The sequence below is a fragment of the Erpetoichthys calabaricus genome, chromosome 1, assembly GCF_900747795.2.
Source record: "Erpetoichthys calabaricus chromosome 1, fErpCal1.3, whole genome shotgun sequence".
Lineage (NCBI taxonomy): Eukaryota > Metazoa > Chordata > Cladistia > Polypteriformes > Polypteridae > Erpetoichthys > Erpetoichthys calabaricus.
In genome coordinates, this window is record NC_041394.2 from 298,231,026 (window position 1) to 298,256,392 (window position 25,367).

A 25,367-nucleotide genomic window follows, 5' to 3' on the forward strand; every position below is an offset into this window, starting at 1 on the left:
AATGTCTAATGATATCAGGGATCAAAGGTTATAAAATGCACTTCCTAAGATCACGTAGTTGTCTGAATTTGCAGATTTCTCAAAGAGAAACAAAAGCATTCTTAAAATTTGTTCTGGTTCTCTAGTTCTATTGTCTCTTTTTCTCTTTTTTGATTTGACTTCAGTTTTGGGTTCTGTTCTGGGCTATGATGCTTTAATTTCCTGTCCTCCATATTAAGATTTTGCTTTGTTTTGATACCTGTTTCTCTTCCGGTCATTCTATTTGTTGCATAACAAAAACTTCTGTCTTGTTTAACTGAAAGTTCTCAAAACATATTTATGATAATTAAAAATCAATTGAAAACATAGCAGCAGTGACATATACTATTGAAAATTTGTCAAATAGCCCACAATTAATAAAGACCCATAACATATAAATGAGTAGCATGTAGAAATTTTTATTTATTCATGTTGAAAGGTGTTTAAGGAATATGCTTGTAAAATTATTTAAAGATAATTCGTGGAAATACAATCATTCATCCATTTACTGATCCCCCAGATCCTTTATTGATCAGGGTTATGAGGAGAAAACAGCTACTCTACTAAGATCAAACACAAGGTAGGAACCAACCCTTCATGTGGTGCCGAACGCATGACAGGACACACTAACATATGATCTCACACTCACTTACATTAGATCAAATTAAAATTGCCAGAAAACTTAATTTGAGTGCCTTTTAGACGTAGAAAAAATACTAGGGAATCTGGAAAAAAATTGACATGGAAAATTTGTATATTATTTTATAAGGGTGTTTAAATTTTAAATGATCATAACATTACCTTACAAATTTATAGGCCACCAAACTAAATATTCCTGTCTCCGGGACACAATATAGAACAAGCAATGAGAAACTAGTCCACATTTAAAAAAACATTCTTCAAGGTGCAATAATTTACATAGTGAGACTGAATACTGTTGGTGTAAACAAACAGCCAACAACCTACTACCATTTAAAATGTAATCAGCAAACTTCAGATAGCCAAAGAGAGTTTCAAAGGCAATTTTTATGTGACCCCTTCAATTTCATCTGGCCATATTATTATGTTGACCTTGATCTATAATTAGTATTTTCTACAAACTGTAAATATAATCCATAAAAAGATAACTTTCACAGCTCACCCAAGGGATGCAAGTACAAAATTAATTCCACAGAAAAACGGTATAGATTAAAACTCAACATTTAAAGAGTTGAATCAAGGGTAGGTGTCACATTGTGTAATTTCTATATCAGGCAGCCATGATATCTACAGACTTTAGAGCAGAATTTAATTTACACCTCGTGAGCTCCGAACTTGCTTTTCTTATCCCACATGTTCTATAAGAAGTCTATTTTTTCTTTCAAGTTAAATGACACTTACCAAGTAAATGAACCAAAGATAAAACATTGAAGTGCAAATATTAAAGGGAGATATTGAATAATGCACTGAGAATAAAGCAGTAATGAGTGACAACAATTAAACTGTTTTAAGTGTATGGAATATGTTAAAAATGGTGATCTTATAGAGGCAGAGAAAAATGTAACTGGAGAAAATCACAGTCAAAAATAGACCAAAATTAACCAAAATAACTAACATGCTTACTTAAAACAAAATAAAATACAAAAATAAGTCTTAATCCCTAAAGGATCATTATAATCTAGCAAAGCACCATGAATATTTTTCTTTTGCATTCAAAATCATGGATAGTGATTACAAAGCACCACCATCTTAAATACTGTTCAGCAGATGACGCAAATATCAGGAGTGATCAAATGACAGTGGAGTATCATTGCTAACAATAAAAACTGTATAAACCAAAATGATGTCAAAAACAAAAATAACATAATTTTAAACTTTTACAGTTGTTATGAAATAGAATCTTAAAATATGTAGAATATCTGCGAGGTCTTCAACAACAGGCCATGAAACAGGCCTGTATCTTCATTCACTTGCCTAGAATAGGCTCTCCATAGAAAAGCAACCTGCAGGTTTCAGCCTGAGCAATACCCAAAAATGTGGAGCTAGCAAAGCAATGCAAAATGTCCACAAATATACCAAACAGCCCCACTAGAGGGAGGATTACCATCAATCCCTGGCTTGTGAACAAAAATGACAACAGATAATCTTTTGAAGATTTGTTTGCAAAACAGCAAATAAGGGATTTGTCTAAAAGGGCAATCCATAGCAAAACACAATCTGAGAAACAGAATCCTTAGCCAGAAGCAAAAATGTCACAAAAAACAATAAATACAATGAAAATATCAATGCTTACAGAACTCCTTGATGAATGAATGATATCCTAATGCTGAGCCTTCACAGCTGACTTACATAGCCACATAATGTCAGCGTGGCTCTGCCTCCTGGAGTCTACCCATAGAAACAAGAAAGAAAGATAAGTAGATTTAAAGACAGAATACACAAATAACCAATAATAACAAACAGAATAGTAGGAAATAACATAAATATATAAAAAGTAATAATACAAAGACAGCAAAAACAACAATAAAAGCATAATATACATTAATACATACAGTAACAACAACCAAAAGGTGCAATAACTGAAAACTCATGACCAATCCAGTCCGCATTATTTTGTGCAGCTCATGGTCTTCTCTCACTCCTACTGTCATTGTCTCTTACATTGTTAGGACCTTGTTGCACTCTGGCCCTGCCTTCTGGTACCTCAATCATGTCTGGCAACTCCTTGCTCACTAAGCAACCCATTACAAATGGTAATACAATCAAATTCATTTGCATAGGTTTTAGTGGTATATTGCAGTTCTTCTGTAAAATAATTAAATGTATACTTCCAACCATTCATTATCTGGGCTTCTTTTTTTTAATAGCAGGTAGTTACCTGGCCTAGGTAATGCTAAGTGCAAGGCAGGAAGTGACCCAGCCCATCACATGGTACTCTCACTCAGATACAGATACCTGGATATTACTGTTCCCAGTATAACAGGGTTTAAGTGAGACTGTTACAAATGGTGCACGTAACACCAAAATGTGCAGTTAACAGGCCAGATAATACCTCTGACTAACATAGTGCTTGTTTAGCTTGATTGGATAGTTGGATGGTTTGTTGTGTTCAGCAGTGAAGATAAAACAAGAAGCAAGATTGTGTCTCTAGGTAGCACATGCATTAGCAAAGTTTGACTTCTGTGTTAATACGTGCATGTGTTTGGGATGTGGATGAAAACCAGTGTACCCAAAGTGAACTACCACAGGAGAATGTCAAGATTTCCTACTAAAATGCATTATAGCAAGAATAAAAAAAGATTGCATACTAGTTTTCTTTTATTCTGAACTAAAATTAATTTTATACCATGAGACTCACAAAAACATTTTTAAAATTACATTATTTAAAAAAACATTTACATTAAAAATAGAGTCAGGAACTGTGAAAGGTTCTTTTGGTTCATCCTCATGCTTCTTATCTTGTATTTTGAGTGTATCTTGAAAATTAAACTGCCATAATGCGATTGATTCCATGAAAAGATGTTCTTTTCCTGCATGCAGTTGAATGACCATCACATAGAGACATTTCAAACGCGATAAAGTAAGGATTCAGGGTCGCTCTGCTGAACAGAATTACTTGAATGTAGCAATCCACAGCACAAATGCAGTTTTTGCCACTTAAATCTACAATTTGGGGTTATTAGAGCATGTAAGGCAAAGAGGTTTAGATGTTATTTCAGCAAGAAAAATATTCAATCATGATATTGGATATTTTGTATAGGATTGATTCAGTTTGTTTTCTGGGCTCAGTCTGATGATTAACTGCAAGCGTAAATATAATGCATATGCCGTGGTGTTGATTAAAGTGTGTTCTAGTTTTTATATTGGCTTTGGAAAATTGATCATTACAAATTGTATGTCAAAGCTGCTTTATTTGAAATCCAGTAGTTCTTTCATTGGTCAGCATAAACTGCAAGTATCGAACAAGGCAAGTATTTAAGATATGACAAAAACAAGATATTGACTATGAATAGCATGGAATTTTCATAGTTAGCACCATTGGTTTGCAGTGATAAGGGCCTGGTTTTGATACCTGGCCAATCTTCACTACTTTGACGTGCTGCTTGTTTTTTCCATAAAGCCATCCATCTTTCTATATATAAAATCCAACGTCTGTCTGTCTGTCTGTCTGTCTGTCTGTCTGTCTGTCTGTCTGTCTGTCTGTCTGTCTGTCTCTCCGCTTTTCATGAGAGAACCACTTAATGGATTTAGATCAGGCTTTTTTCTAGAATTTGCTTGAACATTCCGGTTGATTTTGCAACTCTCATCACACTAAGTATCATAGTTCATTTGCGGTACTGATTTATTTGTGCAAATCCGAGAGAGGCCTAGCTGGCCGAGGTTGAGGGGGGCGGGGCCCTCCTCACTCACACGCTAGCCTTGGGGCGTATCTTACATCCACTTAGCTAGGGAATGAGAGAACTACTTAATGGATTTAGATCTGGCTTTTTTCTAGAATTTGCTTGAACATTCCCATTGATTTTTGCGAATTCTCTCATCGTGCTAAGAATCATAGTTTGTTTGCAAGAGTGATATATTCACGCTAATCCGAGAAAGAGGCTGCGGGCCGAAGGGAGGGGGAAGCGTGACATGAGGAGTAGGGAGCCGGGCAGGGCCCTCCTCACTGTCCTGTTTCACTTCTACATGGGTGAAGCCGTGGGGGACAGCTAGTATTACAAAAAAACAATTTACTCAAGAGAGGGTCACAATGAGGTAGCCTCAGTCTCAAGATAGAACCCACTTCAGGAAGAACTCCTGTACACCCATAATCACTCAAATTATGTTACTTAGGGTTAAAATCAACATTTATTTCTATTGCACATTTCATACAATTAATGTAGCTCAAAGTGTTTTACAAGATGTCAAAGAAATAGTTATACACAATGAGATGCAAATTAAAAAGAGATAAGAATAATAATGCATAAACAGTATGCAAAAAATAAATTAGGCACACTTAGATAAGGCAGATATAAAATTAGATGAAATAGAGTCCTCAAATGTAAAATATTTCTTAAGTCTCTAAATGACACTCTAATGATAAGGTCAGTTGGCCATGGTGGGCAGGAAAAAAAAAACTTACCTGCACATCGTTGTGAAGAGTATAGAAACAAGAACATGGACAAAATGTGTCCATCCACCAAATAACTAAATAAAATTGCCTAGCTAAATAAAACAGTTCAGGAACCAGTGTCAGATATCAATATCTGAGAAGCCCACTTCAACATAGAATTTAAATGAAGGCTGAACACCTGTTATCTTTGTGTAGCTTAATCCTGATACAGCTAATGGGGTGGTTGCTTGCACTGTGTTGTAGTAATTGTGAATAAATGTTACTACTGTACACTTTGCCATTATTTGTCTCTTCTTGGCAGCCTATGGTGGAGCTTGGCATTAGTGCCACTTGAACAAATTTAATTCTCCCGACCTTGTAGTTGTACCACCAAGTGGACAGGAAGCATTAGCATCACTAATGACAGGATAAGCATCATATACTAGCAAAATAATGAATATTTACCTATACTGTTACTACCAGGAGATTTATAATTCTTTATATAATCAATCCATTTCCTTACACAATTAATTCATTTCGTGATTGCAGTAACAGGGTCCTAATTTGACACAGGAACAGGACTGGAACCACCCCTACCTGAGATCCAAATCAACTGCAGAGACAACGCAATCACAGACACACACCGGCTCTCACTCACACTGGGATAGTTTAAAATTATCAACCAACCTAATCTGTGCATGTGAGAGGAAAACGGAAAATGCACATCAAGAAGAAAGTGAATACTCCACAAAAACAGTATCAGGGCTCGGACTGGTCAAAAATAGCTGTTGACCAAATCCCACTCTCAATCCTCTTGTTGCACCATACTGTTCTTGAACACATTTAATCCAGGCCAGGATGGCAGTGGGGTAGAGTCTGGTGAGAATGATCCCTGGAAGAAATGTCAGCTTAATGCAGGCTTGTATCATACACAAAAATATAACAAATTCAAATTATGCAATACTTTTTAATAATATGTTTTGAACATCTGACTGACTAATTCAGGAAAAAAAAACACTTATTTAGATCTCTTGAACGTACCATATACCATTTGATTGATTCATTCCTCGGCCTGCTTTTCATCCTTTTAAGGGTTATTTAGAACCAGCTGTAGACAGGAAGCAGCCCAGTATATACTAGCTTTTGGACTGACCTTTCAGTTTTGTGATCCACCATTACAGCTATTCACAGTTAACACAATCCTTCATCTTATTTTAAGGCACAAAATGTTTCTTGAGAAAAATGAACAAATTGGGCGTGGAAGCTGTCAGGTCTTGTTTGGCCACAGTGGGTGCAGATTTTGTTGCAATGTGTCTTTGTCTGTAAAAGTAACTTCTTTGCTTATGTACTCTTTTTAAGGAATGTCTTTTTTCAAAAGATTCTGGCAATGGGATTAATTGCAGTGAGATCTAAATAGTTTACTTCCATTTTCCTGAACATCACATCAGTTTATAAAGCCCAAGACTTTTATCCATTTGTTTGTTCACCATTTTTTGGACCCATACGCTTTATACATTTCCCTTCATAGTTTAAGACTGCATAATCCAATTTTGATGGTCAGGAGTGCCATATATATGCTGGCCACCATTGGGAATAAGCCTGGGAAGGTTTGCCAGTTTATCACTGCACACACTTACACACACTACCACACTCACTCACATTAGGCCAGTTTAGAGCTGCCAGTCAACTTAATCTGCAGGTCTCTGAGATGTGGGAGGACAGCAGAGAAGCTAAAAAAATCCATATAGATCAAATACTTGTTTCTTTAAAAAAAATAGATCACTGAAAATACATACCTTAGATAGAAATGTCAGTGCTGTTTCATTTAGTTTTAAATGTACTTGCCAGAAATTGACCACTTATAGAACTTTTGAGTTTTTATAAACCTGAAAGTGCAGCAGGGTGCAACTAATTGCTTATGGTATTCAGCCCAAGACATAACATGACATAACCTCATTAAACCCCCAAGGAGGTTCAGTAACACTGGGGGCAAGGTAAAAACCAACATTGGATGGGTCATCAGTCCACCTCAGGGTCCTCTCATAAATACTCAAACATGTGCCTAATTAGTGCAGTTATTTTCTTTTAAAAATGCACTTTCTTTCTTATCACAGAGTAACTACTTATTATAAGACACATCAAAACAAAGAAAGTCACTCTTATAGTCTGCTGGACTGTGGTTTCTCACCCCTGACACCCACTTCTGTATACCTTAGACCTGTTCTTTGGGCAGACAGGGGAATGTTTATTGATTTTTAAATTGTGTCCTTGGAATTTTCCTCCCTACATACTTAGCAATATGTTTCTTGCTTTCTTTATTGAAGAAGTTTAAACTGAATATTCTGAATAGCACAGAAAGTGAAGAGGCTGTTAAGTATATACATTATCATCTTATATCTATCTATTTGCAGGTAGTGAAATAAAGAGTCACGATCTCACTTTTCTGAACAGCTCCCATCCATCAGAGTGCTTATGTACAATATGCTAACATAGGAAAAGACGCTCAAGCAGTGTTTATCACTCTTAATGGAATCTACTGTCTCCATTATTGCTCTTCAAAAAGCTGGCAAACAGCCTGTTGGGTAAACTTAAATGAACTTAACATTGTTAATATCTGACAAATGACACTTAAAATAACTTATTGGCTGCTGCTCTTGGTAAAATTGCAGAAACAGAATCTTTTGACTTCTCTTATCTCAAAGAATACTTTCTCAGTAACTGCAGGTTCATCTTCATCCAGTTTCTTTTTTTTAGTAGAAACTGCTTACGGTCACTAGTTTAAGATGAATTAACATTTTTATGGCGCCTATTTTTGGAAAGACCAGCATGACACAATATTTTTAAGTAATTTATTGATTAATTAATTGATATAAGGGTGACCTCTATTTTATGGTAAAAGAAATACAAAGTCAGAACACATCTAAGAATACATCTTAGACTTTTCATCTATCTTAGATGTACATAGATCTAAGAATGCAACCATCCTAACTCCTTAGTGAAATCATTCCAGTCTTCCACCTTTCTCTCTCTCTCTTTCTGTCTATTTCCCTTCATCTCCTCATATTTCTTACATATATTCCTGGGACTTGATGTTGGGATGATAAACACCTATGCTTCTGTCCAATTTGATATTTTTGCATTCTTTTACAAGTCTTTTCTAACTACTGAACACATTTCTTCTTTCCAACATGGTCACGTCAGGACATCAGAAGCCTATAAGACATATTTTGAGGTTCTGGGTTCAGAACATTCCCATCCTCTTTTTTTTGTTCATTCTGAAGTCAATCTTTAAGGCCTGCTGTTTTCTGTCTCCTCATCTAAAACCTAACAGTACGGTGAAATTCTTACTTGTGTGTCACCCACAGACTCCTGCAAGTAGCTGAATAAAAACAACAGAGAATAAATGCAACATCATATATTAAATGATATATATCATAAACACTCCCACAGTTGTCAGTATAAGTGACCTGATGGCCTGTAGATAACGCTGTCTCTGAATATGTAGTTGTGAATGTTAAGGGTCTTGAGCTTTTTACCAGATGGAGGAGAAAGATCACTGTGTGGGATGACTGATATCATTAATAATATTGTTTTCATAAGGTAGTGTGTATCATACACTGTACATCTAAGACAGAAGGCATCCAGCAACTGTGTTAACTTCACCACCTTCGGCAGTGTTTTGCAGTCCTTCATTGAACAGGTCCCGTGCCTGGCACAATTGCAACCTCTGAAGATGAGCTCTACTATTTGAATTTGGTGAGTCTAGATGTAGATATTGGGGATTTCCTCAGGTGTCAAAGTAAGTAAAGGCTTTAGTCAGGCTTCTTGAGTTGCCAGTTAGGGTGACTTCTCATGTTTCTTAAAGTCTATAAAGACGTCCTTAGTTTTTCTAACATTAAGGGTGAGATTGTTACCCTAGTACTAAAGTGTCAGAAGATAAATCTCTTTTTATGTAAACTGTCTCATCATTGGTGATCAGGTAATGTCATGAGCAAATTTAATGATGAAGCTGAAGCAGTTTGACAACACATTCATGTGTCAACATGATATACACTGGTAATCTGTTATAAATGTATAGTTTTCAGCCCCTCTCATGATGCCTATGTAATTTTCTGGTTTTCTCCATTTCTTTACTTAGGGTTGAGGAGAAGGGAAGAAAGTGGTTTAGGGGTTCCGTTCATCTTTTTGTTTTAAGCCATTCAAATTCTTTTCACTTTTTCTGTTTATTGAATTTTAATTAGACTAGACAAAGGAAAAGGCTTGTATCAAATTTAATACATTTTTATTTACTGAAGCCAGTCTTACAAATCTGGGCCATGAAGTGAAAAGTACTACAAATTTAATTTAATTCAATTTAGCTTATTCTTTTGCAGCATGCTTCACTGAATCAGGGCTCAGAGCACTTATTCAAGTATACAATTACAGTACACAACAGTAAGTTACTAAATGATGTAATATTTACAGGGTCACTTACAAAATGTTCACGATGGGCCCAGTTACACATGCAACTCATTGCTTTAGCCACCACTCTTCAATAATGAGGGCCCTAGAAGGTTTAATGGATATAGTAGTTGAGCTGCACATACATCTATTATCTAATTCAATAGGCAATATGTCTTGTCTATCTGTTAAAGCAGAGTTATGTATTTGTAAATTCAAGGAGGAAATTAAAATACTACATTAGTTAATGATTTGTGATCATCATATCATCATAAAAGTCCAACTCTCTAGTGGCCCATACTACTAGATAGTGACCTGTTCACACATGACTTTCATCTTCCTAGTTTGAAATTTAAGAACTTGTTGCTTAGTTTTTGCACTTGGTTCTATTAACTCAATTGCTGTTCAAATATTCTGTGACTTACACGGAAATTCTTACTTGCATGTACGACTAACTAACAATACATCATGACTTTTCATCATCATAATCAACATCAAGTATCATTCGTCAAATATGGACCTCACCTTGAAACCTCTTGCGTCTTTCTTTCCCTAAGGAATTTGTCCAGTGTGCATGGATTTCCTCTCCTTAGCAGAAATCTCTGTTCTTGACCTTTAGTTGTCATTTTAGATCGAAATTCTTGTTCAGCCTTTTAAAAAAAGTAAACAGTACATTACAAGTCAATGTCTTGAAACTGCCTGAATAACAATGATTCTGTCTTATCAGACAAATCAGGCTCCTGGATATTGATCCAAAAAAGTTACAGAGAGTAGTAATAGAAAAGGACCTGATGAATTATCTGAAGAACAAGTTGCTTTCTTGAGAAGTGTGTCCCTAATTATATTATTGACACTTCTAACAATTTTGTTTCTAGATTTCTGTCATTCTAGAAATGATGGTTGTGCCTATTTTCTATATTAAGGGGAAGAGTACATTTTTGCATATTCAAAATTCCATCTTAAAATACTCAGAATTTATATACAATACAGTAATCTATAGTGTGAAAAAGTGGCAACAAGAAGTGTGGACACAAAATGAGTGACTAATTGATGACTAGCATAAACGGAGTGACAGCTGGGTTTGGTTATATGATACTGTGTAAATTTGGGTTATATTTAGAGTATGTGAGAGTAGTTTGACCATAAGATTTGCAGTTTTAAAAGCTCTGGAGTATAATTTCCAACTCTTCTCCGTATAGTCACTTTGGCAGAGTTACACAACTCGTATCTGACACAACAGCAATAGGCCACAAATTTGCAACTGTAGGTAGGGTCTTTATTTGAAAATACAGCCTCAACTAGAGCATTTTAACTGAGAAAAACTAGCTAATTCTGAACATAAATGGTACCAATCATTTGAAAAAATATTTGCTTGTACTGTATATATGTTCTGTTGTACAGATAAAATGGTCAAGACACAAAATTGTACAGTAATAATAATAGAGTAGTTTCTTCCATTATTGCAAATTTTGGACACTGAATTTTTGCAGGTCTTCAACCTAAATCTAATATTAGATAATCAATGTCTGCATGAACAAATAACACTTGCGTTTTCAACATATTTATTTTATCTAATGAACAAAGGTATCCAACACCAACTGAAAAAGTAATTTCTGTTAGTTAAGTCAGCACAATTATAAAGATAACTAGAGTGAAATAACTGAAGAAAGATATGATTGATTACACTTAGCCATGCAAAATGTAAACCTTAGCTAATTAATTTTCATCCTTGTCATTAAAGTCAAGATGCTAGAACAAATATTCAACAAGAACATAACTCGTGATCACAGGAAATTATTGTAGGCATTGGAAAAGGACTAAACTTAATCAAAGTGAGAGACATTAACTCCAAATGGAAAATATTTCGAACAATATTGTATGTTCTCAGTAGTAACCAAAAAATATTCCAATGATGCAATGCAAAGTCATCCAGGAAGTCACAAATTATTCTAAAGCATTCAAAAAAACTGATGGAGTCACATACCTCTGCAAGGATTAGTGTTCATGATCTCACAAACAGAGCAACACTGTAATACTTATGTACATGTGCTTTCTCAATTTTTTTATTTTTAATAAATTTATTTTCAAAACAAGTTGTGTACATTTAGAGCATAGCAGCAGCTTTGGTGATAGATTTTAATGGCTGTGTTACATAATTAGAACACCATGGTGAATACAGAATATAGCTAAGAAGATTGCTATGATTATTTTATAAATTACTTGATGTTTAAATGGAAATATGAAACTGAACATATTCTTAAAATAAGTACTTTTTATAATGAATAAAAAAACTGTTTTTATCAGTGCCCTAAAAATCTCAAGTAAACTTTTTTCACGTTGTCATTATGGGGTGTTGTGTGTAGAATTCTGAGGAAAAAAATGAATTTAATCCATTTTGGAATAAGGCTGTAACATAACAAAATGTGGAAAAAGTGATGCGCTGTGAATACTTTCTGGATGCACTGTAGATTTGATTCATTGGTATACAACAGACTACATGCATTATGCAGCTGCAGAAAAGAACACAGGTAAACATGGAAGTGTGAACAAGGCTTTAGGAAATAATATTTTTTGTTTTCCACCCCAAAACATATTGCAACCATCCAGAATCAAATTTTAGAGTCAATTTTTGCAAAACTGTATGCGAATCAAAACTTTGCTATTTTGCTGATCATTAGGAGCACTTAATTTTTTATACAGTGGAAGTTGTTCTTGTTGAATAACTTTGTTCATTGAGCAAATAATATAAGTAAAATAAAATTAGTGTTACTTGTTCACTCATATGTCCTTTATCTAATATGAGATGTTAAATGTCAGAAATTGCAATATAATCAGGAAAGTGCAAATTCCTTTTAATGGCACTATAGCTCTGGTGACTAGTGGAGCAGCCAAAAGAAGAAGAAGAAGATTATTTTATTATGTGGACCGTTATTTGCTTAACTTTATACTAGTGTGCAATTTGTTAGAAATGTCACTGCAACATACACAGTGCAATTAAAAACAAATTTTCATCTGTAGATCTGTTTTCTGTATTTTGATTAAAAACACCATTAAGTTCAATACATATTTGTCAAAAAATAGGTAATTCATCTTTCAAGCTTTACAGTATTTATCAAAACTATACTGTTTTCAAAGATAGAATAGTTAAGTTACGAAAAAAATGGTCTTTTTTCTGCATTGACTTTAAGTCAAAGCCTGTCCCAGCATAGTGGCGCCACCATCAAGAGCCCGTCTCAAGCCCTGTGCTATAGGCAGCAATTTACTGCAGTGCTACCCATCATCCATGGTGCAAGTCTTTGACATCTCTGTTGAAGCCCATACAGACACAAAATGGAAAATATTAAAATAAAACTTCACATTCCATATAATATCAAACTCACTTCAGCCAATCAAGATTAAAAAAATAACTTCAAAGACAGGATTATTTTTCTGTTCATCTTTCAAACATAAATGTTTTACTGTGTGCTCTATAGCATTTATATACAGTATATCTGCTTTACTTTCTCACCTAGTTTATGCAAAGCATTCTGACAAACCTTTAACTGTAATTGCATATTATTTCAGTTGATGTAATGTTAAGGTTACAGCTGCAAACTGGCTTTTTGTTTTTAGCTTGATTTTTAGAGAGACAATTTTATTTTCAAAACAAGTTGTGTACATTTAGAGCATAGCAGCGGCTTTGGTGATAGATTTTAATGGCTGTGTTACATAATTAGAACACCATGGTGAATACAGAAAATAGCTAAGAAGATTGCTATGATTATTTTATAAATTACTTGATGTTTAAATGGAAATATGAAACTGAACATATTCTTAAAATGAGTATTTTTTATAATGAATAAAAAAACTGTTTTTATCAGTGCCCTAAATTTACCTCATCCCCAAAGACACATGCAGTAGATGTTCATAATATTATGACAATTATGGTTAGAAATTCAGTGCAAGTGAAGAGACGGGAGCACAGTTTAGAGATGTATTTGTCTATATAGGTAAATGGATGTGAATAAAAAATGCTTAACTGCATGTACTTTATATTTTGTGTGTTTGTGTGTAATAACACAGTCCAGAGCCCGTTCACAACTTAGTTTAACAGTTCAATTTAATGTGTTCTTGTTTAACGCTAATCACTGAGTACAGACTCAATGCACTTACACATAACTACAATAAAATAACAATAAAGTCCTAAACTTTACAGCATTTATATAAGTAAGTGCACATATTAAAATAAACAAACAGTAAAATATAAATCATTCTCAATGGTTAAACATTTTTGTAGTACTCTTCTTCAAAGACTGGCTCACTGTGTGCTTACACAGATTTACAACTCCAATCTAATAACAATAAAGTGTAAAACCCCTCAGTATTTATATGCATAGGCACTCATATCAAGATGGTCACAGATTTTTTTCTTCATTCCCGGTATTTTATTCCAATAAGCTTGTGATTTTTTGTCTGCCTTGTTTACCTGCTTCTTAACAACAAATCTTCAGCTGCACTTTTACATATACGCCTGGAAATCTACATTGGTGTTTCAGGCTCCTTTTATGTTGGACCTCATTAGCATAACCTAGGCCCTTTTTAGTCACATGACTGTGCCTTTCCGTCATGTGATTTTCCACATAATTGATACACAGAAGTATTCCCACAGCTAACAGCCAGGCAAATGAATGCAACATAAAAGTCTCATGTGCAGTGGATTCAGAAAGTATCCAGACCCTTTCTGCACCCTTTGTTGTGTTGTAGATTTAATTTTAAATGGAGGAATTTGCCATTTTTACCCATCAGTCTACACCCAATAAAGCATAACGACAAAAGTGAAAACATGTTTTCAGAAAGATTTACAAAGTTATTAAAAGTTAAACACTGAAATCTCTCATTCATATAAGTATTCAGACCCTTCATTTTAGTAATTTATAGAAGCCTCTTTGGCAACAATTACAACTTTCAGTCTTCTTGGTAAGTCTGTACAAGTTTTCCACACCTGGATTTGGGAAGTTTTGGTTTGGACATGTGCAGAGGAGAGATGAGGGGTATATTGGGAAAAGAATGTTAAGGATACAGCTGCCAGGCAAAAGGAAAAGAGGAAGGCCTAAGAGGAGGTTTATGGATGTGGTGAGAGAAGACATGCAGGTGATGGGTGTGACAGAGCAAGATGTAGAGGAGAGGAAGATATGGAAGAAGATGATCCGCTGTGGCAACCCCTAACAGGAGCAGCCAAAAGAAGAAGAAGAAGATCCCATTCTGTAAAGTGTCATCTTCAGGTCTCTCTGCAGACTTTCTATTGAGTTTAAATCCAGCCTTTGACTAGGACAATCAAGCACAGTCAGAGATTTGTCCCAAAGTCACTCAGTTTGGCCAGACAAAGACTCCCGGTCATTGAAAATTTCTTCTATTTTATAATTATCGAGACCACTTTGCTCCTGGGGACACTGAAATGGTTTTAGAAATGATTTTATACCCTTGCCTCGATCTATGTGTCACTGCATTTTTATTGCGGGGTCTACAGAGAGTTCCTTGGATTTCATATTTTGGTTTTTGTCCCATCATGTAGTGTGAATTTTGTGAGCTTGTCTACATTGGTGTTTGATTTTCTGGAATGATGCCCAAGCAATTCAGTTTGCATCAGTTGAATGTGCCAGTTCACAGTTTGGAGTGCCACAGCAAAGGGTCTGAATGTTCATATGAATGAGAGACTTCCATTTTTAACTTTTAATAAATTTGCAATTTTTTCTGAAAACATGCTTTCACTTTGTCATTATGGGTTATTGATTGCAAACTGATGGGTGAAAATGGTATTTAAACTACTAGGAAAGGATGGAATGAAATAGCAATGTTGCATTAATATTTAGTTATCCAGTTGTGCACATGACATGCGTGGATTGCACCATACAGTATGTTACTCTTCTCTGAAGTTAATACTGATATTGCCAAAATATTTGATTAATTGATCCTGTGGGATGCTAATGGCATGAACAGAGAAATTTTGTAAAATGAAAACGTACAATTGGAGTGACAAGATTTGAAAAATTTCTATTTGCAAAAATAAAGTGCATTCATTATTATACCATAAAAGATAATATGGGCTTAATTGGAAATAATGCTGAAAAGTACAGCACAAACATTGAGACTGGACTAGAGTTCAACAGGAGTCATAATTTTAATGATTTGGAAAATTGTGAAGATATTTGTAACCTGACTTTGAATTGACCTTCTGTCACTTGAGGCTTAACTTTTAATTGAGCAGGGAAAGCCAGAAGAGTAATGTAAACCCATCAGTGCAGCTTTTAGTGTTCAACTCATTTTACTGTGTTTGATTATTATAACCTTTTTAAACACATTTTCATTGTAATCTGTAATGAATTTATTTAATGTTCACTTACGAGGTTGATAGAATAAACATTTTTATTTAGGAAAAAAGAGAGATTTGCAAAAATGTTTGAACATACCTATGTGGCAGGATGCAATATTCATAATTTAATAGAAGTACATTTATACCATTTGTGTGGTTTCTGATGAAAAAGACAAGTTATGATTTTTAAAATGTCATTACCAGAAAGTACCTCATCATAGGAAGTGCCAAGGTCATGCTACATCCAAATTGTCAGAGTTGTCACTCACTTTGATGGATTGCCAGCCTTTGAACTGTGTAGATAATTTTTGGTAAGGTGTAGTGCTGATGTCTCGCAGTAAGGAGACCTGGTGGAGTTTGCATGTTCTCCCTGTGTCTGCGTGGGTTTCCTCCAGGTACTCCGGCTTCCTCCCACAGTTTAAAAACATGCAGGTTAGGTGCATTGGCGATCCTAAATTGTCCCTAGTGTGTGCTTGGTGTGTGGGTGTGTGTGTGTGTGTGCGCACCTTGTGGTGGGCTGGCACCCTGCCCGGGGTTTGTTTCCTGCCTTGTGCCCTGAGTTGGCTGGGATTGGCTCCAGCAGACCCCCGTGACCCTTTAGTTAGGATATAGCGGTTGGATAATGGATGGATGGATGGATGTATGTACTGAACGTGACCATCCTCAGACTGACTGCTAAACGTTTGATGGATGATTTATTATGGATGTTTAAGACACTGCAAGAACAATTTACTGAAAGTTATGCTTTAAATTGCATACATTAACATTGTTGTTCTTCATTACATACTAAATTGGACAGACTGACATCTGTATGATTTGCTCTATAGTTAACATCCTACCACACACTGATTTATGACTTTTGTGTTGGATTGAGAAATGGGGTGTATATATATAGCCAATTTGTAATTCATTCTTTTCATATTTCTCTAACTACTACTGTCCAACGTGTCTTTAGTGTGACACAATAAATGTGAAGTATCTTCTTCTAGCTTATCTAGAAGGTAGTTTAGGACTTTTTCCGTGTATGAATATTTTATTCAAAATGTGCGGCCTTTGAATTGCACCACTGGTGACATTCTGTCATAAAAGCAGACAATGCACTGTAGAGCATTATATAGAAGTACTGCATTACCTGACTGTACAGCTCCTGAAAGATAAGCTTTTAAAGGATGTATTGGGGGATCCATTTGGTACGACAGGTATACCATAACAGACCCCAGACTTTTGAAAGTGCTGGAAACACAAATTCCTGTGATCGATTGTATTAAGGTTTTATGATGAAACATAAATCTTGAGCATAGCAATTATAATACTGTAATGCCCAACTGTAGTTCCCAAAGCAAGTATTACATCTCAACATTGAATAATCTGGTAAAATTACTAAAAAGCATCCAGCATGGCCCTTTAGTTTCAAAAAGATACTGGACCAGATTCATTTTAGCAATATTTTCAAACATTTAACCAAAATGTCGTGCTGCTGCATCACATTCCTTCCCTAGAGACTGGGTTTGATTGCCACGGCCCTCATCTCCCCCATATGCGTTCTGTTTGAAATCTCTGTTTGCTCTTCAACAACCCTGAAGACATGCAGTCAGGGTTGTCTCTGGAAACAGTCTTTCCACATAAACAGTTTTTAAGGGTTGAACAACGTAGGAGTTCATTTAACACCAGTGATTTTGTTGCAGGCCCAGGATTGGGATTTTGCCATGTGCCCAGTCTTTTTTGGCACTGGTAAATTGAATTAAATGAGTCCAGTAAATGGAGCAATGTGAGCGTTTTGACTTGTCAATGCTAATTTGTTGAACTACAGCTAAAAAAAAAAGTTTTCAATTACTGTAGTTTAACATTTAAATATTCACTTCTAAAGCTTTACTTAATGCAGATGTCACACATTTTGCTTTTTAAGAGACAGCAAGTGAAATTTGCATTTGATGGCCTAAGAGGTAGTGGATATTATTTCTGCATGAAAAATACAAAATCCCTGATTTTCAGGTTGCACCTGTTTCTTTACTTTTCAAGCCTACTCATGCGAAAGAAAAAATGCTCATTAAACTGAATTTTTGTCCAATATGAATTTTTAGATTTGAATGGCTTTTAACCTTTTGAAAGGCAGATGGTTTTAACTAGAAGTCAAAATAAAGGTTTTACTCAGAAAGATCATTTGAGAATTATGCCATTAGTTTATTAATTCGATTTTCATCTTATTCTTTGCATGATCTAACATACCCTCCATTATCAGACTCTGTTCATTAAGTGTGCAGTACCAGTGGATGTAAGACATGAACAAGTCCTGAACAGGACACCAGTCAATCTCAAAGTAAATTCACCCTACAAAAATAAACACTCATTTGACACACATCTTTGCCAGGGTATGAACTGAAATTCTGGTGCTGTGAGGCAGCCATACTGTATTAACCACTGCACTGAAATTCCATCCACATATTACTTGTAAAAATATGTATTGTTTAAATTAACTTCATGTGAAATCCATACTTTAGGACAGGAGTCCCACCTCCAGTCCTGGAGTGCTGCAGTGGCTGCGGGTTTTCTTTCTAACCCTTTTCTTAATTATTGACCTGTTTTTGGTGCTAATTAACTTCTTTTGAATTAATTTTAATTTACTTGCTCTTGAAGACTCAGACCCCTAGATTTTTTCTTTTTTCTTAATTAGCAGCCAAGCCATTATGAGATACAAAATGAGCCAAAACATGACCAGCAACCAGTGTCTTCATGCAATTTCTGTACACAGAGATAAATGAAGGTCTAAGGAATGCTCAGGTCCCCAAATCATTTGAACAGTGCTCTTAGAAAAGAGAAAATCAACAATTTCAGAACTGTATGCTGTTGCACAATGAGAGCAGCAACAAGCCATGGAATTAAAGAACGGGTTTAATTAATAACAAGACTTGGTGCCTGATTAAGCAACTGGTTGGAGTGAAATTGGGTGGAGTTTGAGGCCCTGACTTAGTTGGTCTTCTGTTGGCTCACTCACTTCATATTTCATGTCTGTTTGGGTGCCATTTAAGGAAAGAAATAAAGCAATTCAGATGAACGATGAAGAAATTCAGGGGAATAAATCTTAAAAAATGAGTCAATTAAAATGAAAGGAAAAGAAGTTAATTAGCAGGTAAAACTGGTCACCAATTAAGAAAAGGGTTAGAATGAAAACCTGCAGCCACTGCGGCCCTCCAGGACTGGAGTTGGGGACCCCTGGTGTAGGGGTTGCCTTGAAAACCCATCATCATTACTCAAGATTACAAGATGAAGGCTTTTTAAAACTGTGGACCTGCGTGTGCATCTCACAGAATTAAAGAAATCGTCTAAGTGAAAATAAGTCTCAGGTTAGTTTTTGTCTTGTGAGTTTTTTTTTCCAGTTAGGGTCAGCTCCCCATAACCCTGTGCTGGACTAAAGAAGTTTAAAATCAATCGATAAATAAATGAGTTACTGCACAATACAATAAACAGGTGATAATGCTAAATAAAGTAATTTATACATCTTTTTAATAAACAGACATTACAGAACCATTTATTGTATACATTTTCAGGTTAGTTTTTGCCTAGCAGTGTATTATTAATGGGCAGTATCCCAAATAATACACCAGTATAATTTTCAATTGTCTTAATGAAAAGAAGCTAAACAATTTCTTCTCTAAAATTTCAACAGGCACCCTTCTTAAAATGTGATATATTAGCAATATTAATACACTAATCCACCCATTGACAGCAGCAACCTTATCATGTAATACTGTAGTAATTGCACATAATTTCAAAGAATATTAGAGAAATTTACTGAACTACCCATCTTTCTAAATATCTGGAGCCGATATTGTGTTTCACTTGCTGCTAACATTGTATAATACATACTGAATTTTCCCATTAAGAAAACTGTGAAAATGAGCATTGGTTGATAATAACAGTTTTAGCGCTTCAGAGGAGGAGATCACTTATTATGCTTGCCAGAAATTATGTTGTTCAAATAAGATCATCAGCTGTTCATTGACTATCTGATCTTGCTTTTTCCATTGTAGGATCACACTGTGCCCATGTGGGCAGGTACCTACCCTGGATGGGACACCAGCTCATTATAGTGCACACTTGCACACATGCACACTTAACCATACAGGTTATAATTCTCATTCAAAAATGTTTGACTATTTAGATAGATAGATAGATAGATAGATAGATAGATAGATAGATAGATAGATAGATAGATAGATAGATAGATAGATAGATAGATAGATAGATAGATAGATAGATAGATAGATAGATAGATAGATCTTTATTGTCATTGTCACTTTTACAAAGGAACAACGAAATTGAAGGTGCAGTCGACTCAGTGTGAGGCATAAGAGTTAAAAAGACAAGAAGAGAGAAAATAATAACAAATCGAATAGTAATAAAAGTACTTTACAAAATATACAAATTGCACTGGTTGATTTAAGGTCTATATTGCACATTAGGAGAATGATATGGAGCAGTTTTATTCTGAGTTCAGGGCCATGATTGCTTTTGGATAAAAGCTGTTTTTAAGGCGGTTTGTCCTGGTTTTCATTGCTCTGTATCTCCTGCCCGATGGCAAAAGCTGGAAGAGGCGATGACCGGGATGTGATGAATCTTGTGAAATGTCTATTGCTTTTTTGCGGCATCAGGAGGTGTAGATTGGGAAGGCTATAGCCAATTGTTCTCTCCGCTGTCCTGATTACCCTGTGGAGCGCTTTCCTTTCTGAGGAAGTGCAGCTGCCGTACCACACACACAGTCCATACTTGAGCACACTCTCGATGGAACAGTGATAAAAGGCAAGGAGCAGATTTTTTGGGGAGATGGTTGTTTCTGAGGATTCTCTGAAAATACAGTCTCTGCTGCGCCTTCTTCAGCAGCTTCTTAGTGTTGGCGCTCCAGTTTGCTCACTGTCTAAAATATATTACATTTCTATTAAGCAATCTCATTTGTATTCTGTTGATAAATCAATTTTTTATTATCATAACGCCTATAACAGCCTGTGCTTAATTTTTTTTACATTGACTACCCCGCCGTATGTGCTTAGTAAACCCATTACATACTGAACTAATTAGTAACATGAAGAAGAGGATGCTATTACGCTGACTGTACTCTGACATTTTTATTATAATTTGTTATAGGTCCTAGTAAATTATAATGTAATCCTTCGAATTAATGAAACATAACCTAAGATTTTCAAGTGCATTTAATTCTGTTCAGGGAAGCAGCTGGGGGGGGGGGTATGGGGGGGTGCTAGAAATCTGACATTGACCAGATCTGAATGGGATGTTAGTCTGTCACAGAACCCACTCAAACACACACCCACATGGGGCCAATTTAGACTGAAAAAGAGACTTTTCTTTAGAGAAGTTGAAGGAAACCCTTAGTGCCCAGAAAAAAATCCACATAGACACAGGGAAACATACAAACATCACACAGAGAGCACAAAGACCCATGGATACCCCTTACATAAACACCATACTGTCCCAGTCATAAACATGTACTATGTCTTAATTGTGTGTTTCTACATATCTTTATAAAGCACCAAAGATACTTTTTTAAGCAATGTACCTTTAAGAAATGACTGATTGCTTAAAATACGATATATTAAATGTTTTAAATTTGAAGCATACCACGCAATGACACTTGTATTATGAAACTGTGTATGGAATATTCAGAATGTTAACTGCTGATAATTACATTATTGACAGCATCGGTTATTCATGTTGAAACATATTAATTATGCTAAATGCTGTGGCATTTTGACAGACGGGGAAATAAAAGTCTGTCTTTATGTTTACATTAATAATTTCCCGTCAAAGTTCTTTGTAAAAAGTGTTTCAAAATGCTTCCTTTTATAAAAGAAATATATTGCATATTATGCTAGCTACTAAACCATGGTAATAATACCTCAATCAAATTTCCTAACAAGGGTCAGTCAATACCAGCAAGGTCAGAACAAAACCTACACAATCACTGGTCCACCGCAGTGTACTGGCACACACACACACATACACTCCATGTCTGAATCACATTTATCTGCTAACATAACCCACACATCTATGGAAGGGGGATGGAGACCAGGGTAACCGTAAATTACCTCCACCCCAAATGTATTTCTAAACCTGTTCTGAAAGTTACTTTCCTTCCTCTGAATGAAGCCTGGATGTCTCCATCTGTGTTCACCAGTTTCAAAAGAGGCACAGACACGACCCATCAAATTGGCTTCATATCATCCTAGTATGGCACCATCTCAGATCAAGTCCGGAAAACATGACAAGGGGTGAAAAGGTGTGGTACAAAATATTACTGGTCCACTCCTGTCTCTGTTCAGGACATATGAAATACTCACAGTGATTTTACAAGGCAAACAGTGCAATTAAAAAACCTGAGCAATTCTCCACGGTCACTTTTCTTCCACCTCCATTGTGGCAAATGATGCAGGACCATTAGAATGTGCACAACTAGCTTTTGAGACAGCTATTTTATTAATGTTATTGACTTACACATACACAGACCTGATTTATATTTCTTATACAATTTATACCTTTGATTATTGTATTGTATTGTTTGCGCTGTACTACTGTGACTAGTCTGTGGGTTTTATGCAAGTAGGACTCTTGCTGAATCATGTAGCTATGATAATCAAGAATAAGTATTACTTGTTGGCTAACCCAGAGGTTAGTGCTGTAGCTTGAACAATGAACTGCTTGAATAACCTTGGAACAACAATGAACAGCCTGAACAACCTTTAAACAATGATGAACATCTTGGACAGCCTTGAACAATGTGCATTATTGGTTGGTTGACCCAAAGGTTAATGCGACAGCTATCAAGTGCTTGAGTTCTAGATATCAATCCTGGCCCAGTCATTTGTCAATGTGGAGTTGTCACATCCTCCCACATTTTTTAATGTGCCCTGTAACAGACTCTTTTTTTCTGACTAAGGATGGTTCATTCCTTTAGAGCAGCTATGTCAATTTTGGCTTTTAATTTAATGCAAGAAGCAGTTTCAATAGAATGGATGGGTGTTCTAAAGAAAGTCCCCATTTCTCTGTGTGTTATTTCAGTGAGTTGGATAGCTAAAGTTCAGTTTAAAATTGTAATTTAGGTATGGTCAGATTTACTGTGTTAAGTGCACATTACACTTCATAGTGGTACACACTGTTCATTTGGTCATTCATTCACTCATCTGGCTCAAGTTCTTATTATAGCATAATATTAATTAAGTAATACATTTAGGGAAAACTGCCCAGGCTGTACAATAGCAAGAAGGAAGTCGAAGGGAAAAGTCAAATTGAAAGTACTGGAGGCCAGATGCAGCATTTTATAATGATCTCTTACAGTGTTATGGACTCTGCTTAACCAAACTCCAAATGAATTGAAGAAACTCTTATATTGATACTGCACTATTTTGTAATACTAAACCCTGATATACACTTTTTTCTGCGTGTGTTTACCATTTCTTCTCTAGTTTTGATGGTGGCCACACTAGAAAGACCATTAAACATCGATTTACTGGTCATACACTACCTGTCACTTCATTTGGTGCAACAGATAGAAAGCTTTTTACTGTATATCTGCTGTGTAATGTATATCAACTATACCATCTCTATAATCTATCTATGTATTAACTATACTGTATCAATAATAAATGCTAATACTATTAATAATTATGCAATACATCAGTCTGGGATTTTTATATTTTATGTCAATATCAATAAATTCAGATTTCTGTTTCTCCCCGAGTCTAAAACATGGATGGTATTGTATATGACAGTATTGTACAGTGGCAGAGTAGCTAATTGAAGGACAGCTGTTTTCAGATGCCAGTGGGAGGCTACAATAAGTGCTATACAGTTGGTTCCCCTGCTTGTGCCAATGATGGCAAAATAGAGCTTTCACATAATCTGCTACCTCTTATAGCTCATACATCCGAACAGATGGGCTGAAACGATCAGTATGTGGCTTCAGCAAAACACCACAAATCTGCTCTTTAACCTATTTTTGTATCATCTATCGTAACCACTTTTCCCCTTTTTTTCTTTTTTCAGTACCTCCATGGGCCTTAATAGCCATAGCCATTGTAGCTGTCCTGCTGATTCTTACCTGCTGCTTTTGTCTCTGTAAGAAGTGTTTATTCAAGAAAAAGAACAAGAAGAAGGGCAAAGAAAAGGGCGGCAAAAATGCAATTAACATGAAAGATGTCAAAGATGCGGGCAAAAACATGAAGGATCAGGTAAACGCCTCTGTTACTCATTTACCTCTGTGCTGTTACTAACAACTCAATTTTGAAAGATTAACTGCTGAGCTTTTCTCTGTTGTAGGACAATCCTTCTCAGTTGTCTTGTTAAGCTGTGCTTTTTTATTATTTCCATAAAGTCAGCATAAACAAGCCATAGCATTTTTTGGTTCACTCTACAGTTACAGCCTTGCAGGGCTGGCTAATGGAATTCAACTTGATTTATTTTTTATAGTGTTTTTTCATTGAAGGCTGGCTCAAAACAAATCATTTAGCGATTTACAAATATGAAATAGTAACAGAACAATGCATAACTATGCCAAATGTATATGTGTAAGCACATCCATCTATTTATATGAACAGCAATACAGAAAGATCTGTAACCTTTATCTCCTCTGATGTCAGAGGAAGAATTAAGTAAACACAACAAAAATCAGGTGAACAAAAGGTAAGACTTACAGAAGATAACTGACCATATTTGCTCAGACTTCAAACACAACCAGATATACAACTACTGGTCTCATTACTCCTCAGTGAAGTGCAAGGCGGGAGCAAAGTTGACAGCGTTCAGGCTCTAAAAGATTTTTTCAGTTGAACAAACAATCTCCAGGTCAAAAGTCCAAATCACATTTTTCTGTTGGTCTAGCACTGTCATATTTTGAATGTGAACTATAATCATATTTATTGCACAATGTGCATCACTCTACTTTTTGTTCTTTTCACTTTTCGATTTCTACCTTGTGTTTAGCTTATCCTCCACTAATGCATTTATTTATATTGCTGAGGCTTTTGTCAAAAGTAAATTAAACATCCATTAATACTGCAATCGATTGTAAGTTATTTCTACACCTGGAGTAGTGACAGGTTCAGCATCTGTCACATAGTCAGTCAGTGGTGGAGACTGAGCTGACAATCTTGTGCTTTAAAGTTCACCTGTGTACTACTCAAACACACTGTCTACAATGCCCCATGAGAGAATCAAGAACCATTCTTCCATATCACAGGAAAGGATACACTTGTATATGGATTGCATTTATCCATAACTATATAATATACTGTCTCTTCATTTACTGAGTCTCCCTGATCATTTTTGTGGAAGCAGAAGCCTGTAGCCTTTTTCAGCAGCACTGGATGCAAGGCATGGGGCAACACTACAGGACGTAGGACATAGAGGGAGCCTGAAGTTCCTTCAGTAAAACTCAGATAAACATGAATCACTTTGAAACTCCAAAGTGAGAGTGACTGGCCGACC

General features: G+C 35.7%; 1 protein-coding gene and 1 long non-coding RNA gene across 9 annotated transcripts in view; one reads left to right on the forward strand and one right to left on the reverse strand.

Annotated features, from left to right (window-relative positions):
- Window positions 1–24,694, reverse strand: LOC127529823 (uncharacterized). Its single transcript, XR_007936445.1, has 4 exons — window positions 24,589–24,694; window positions 10,052–10,176; window positions 2,291–2,378; window positions 1–295 (listed from the first exon to the last, which is right to left on the reverse strand). It is a non-coding gene; the product is annotated as an uncharacterized LOC127529823 (long non-coding RNA).
- The window catches only part of syt1a (synaptotagmin Ia), a 1,226,547-nt gene that overhangs the window by 1,021,550 nt on the left and 179,630 nt on the right, over window positions 1–25,367 (forward strand). For all 8 annotated transcript variants that reach the window (XM_028817071.2, XM_028817014.2, XM_028817013.2 and 5 more), the window contains one exon: window positions 23,928–24,112. In XM_028817071.2, coding sequence (XP_028672904.1) covers window positions 23,928–24,112 — 185 coding nt within the window. The remainder of the gene's footprint in view (window positions 1–23,927; window positions 24,113–25,367) is intronic.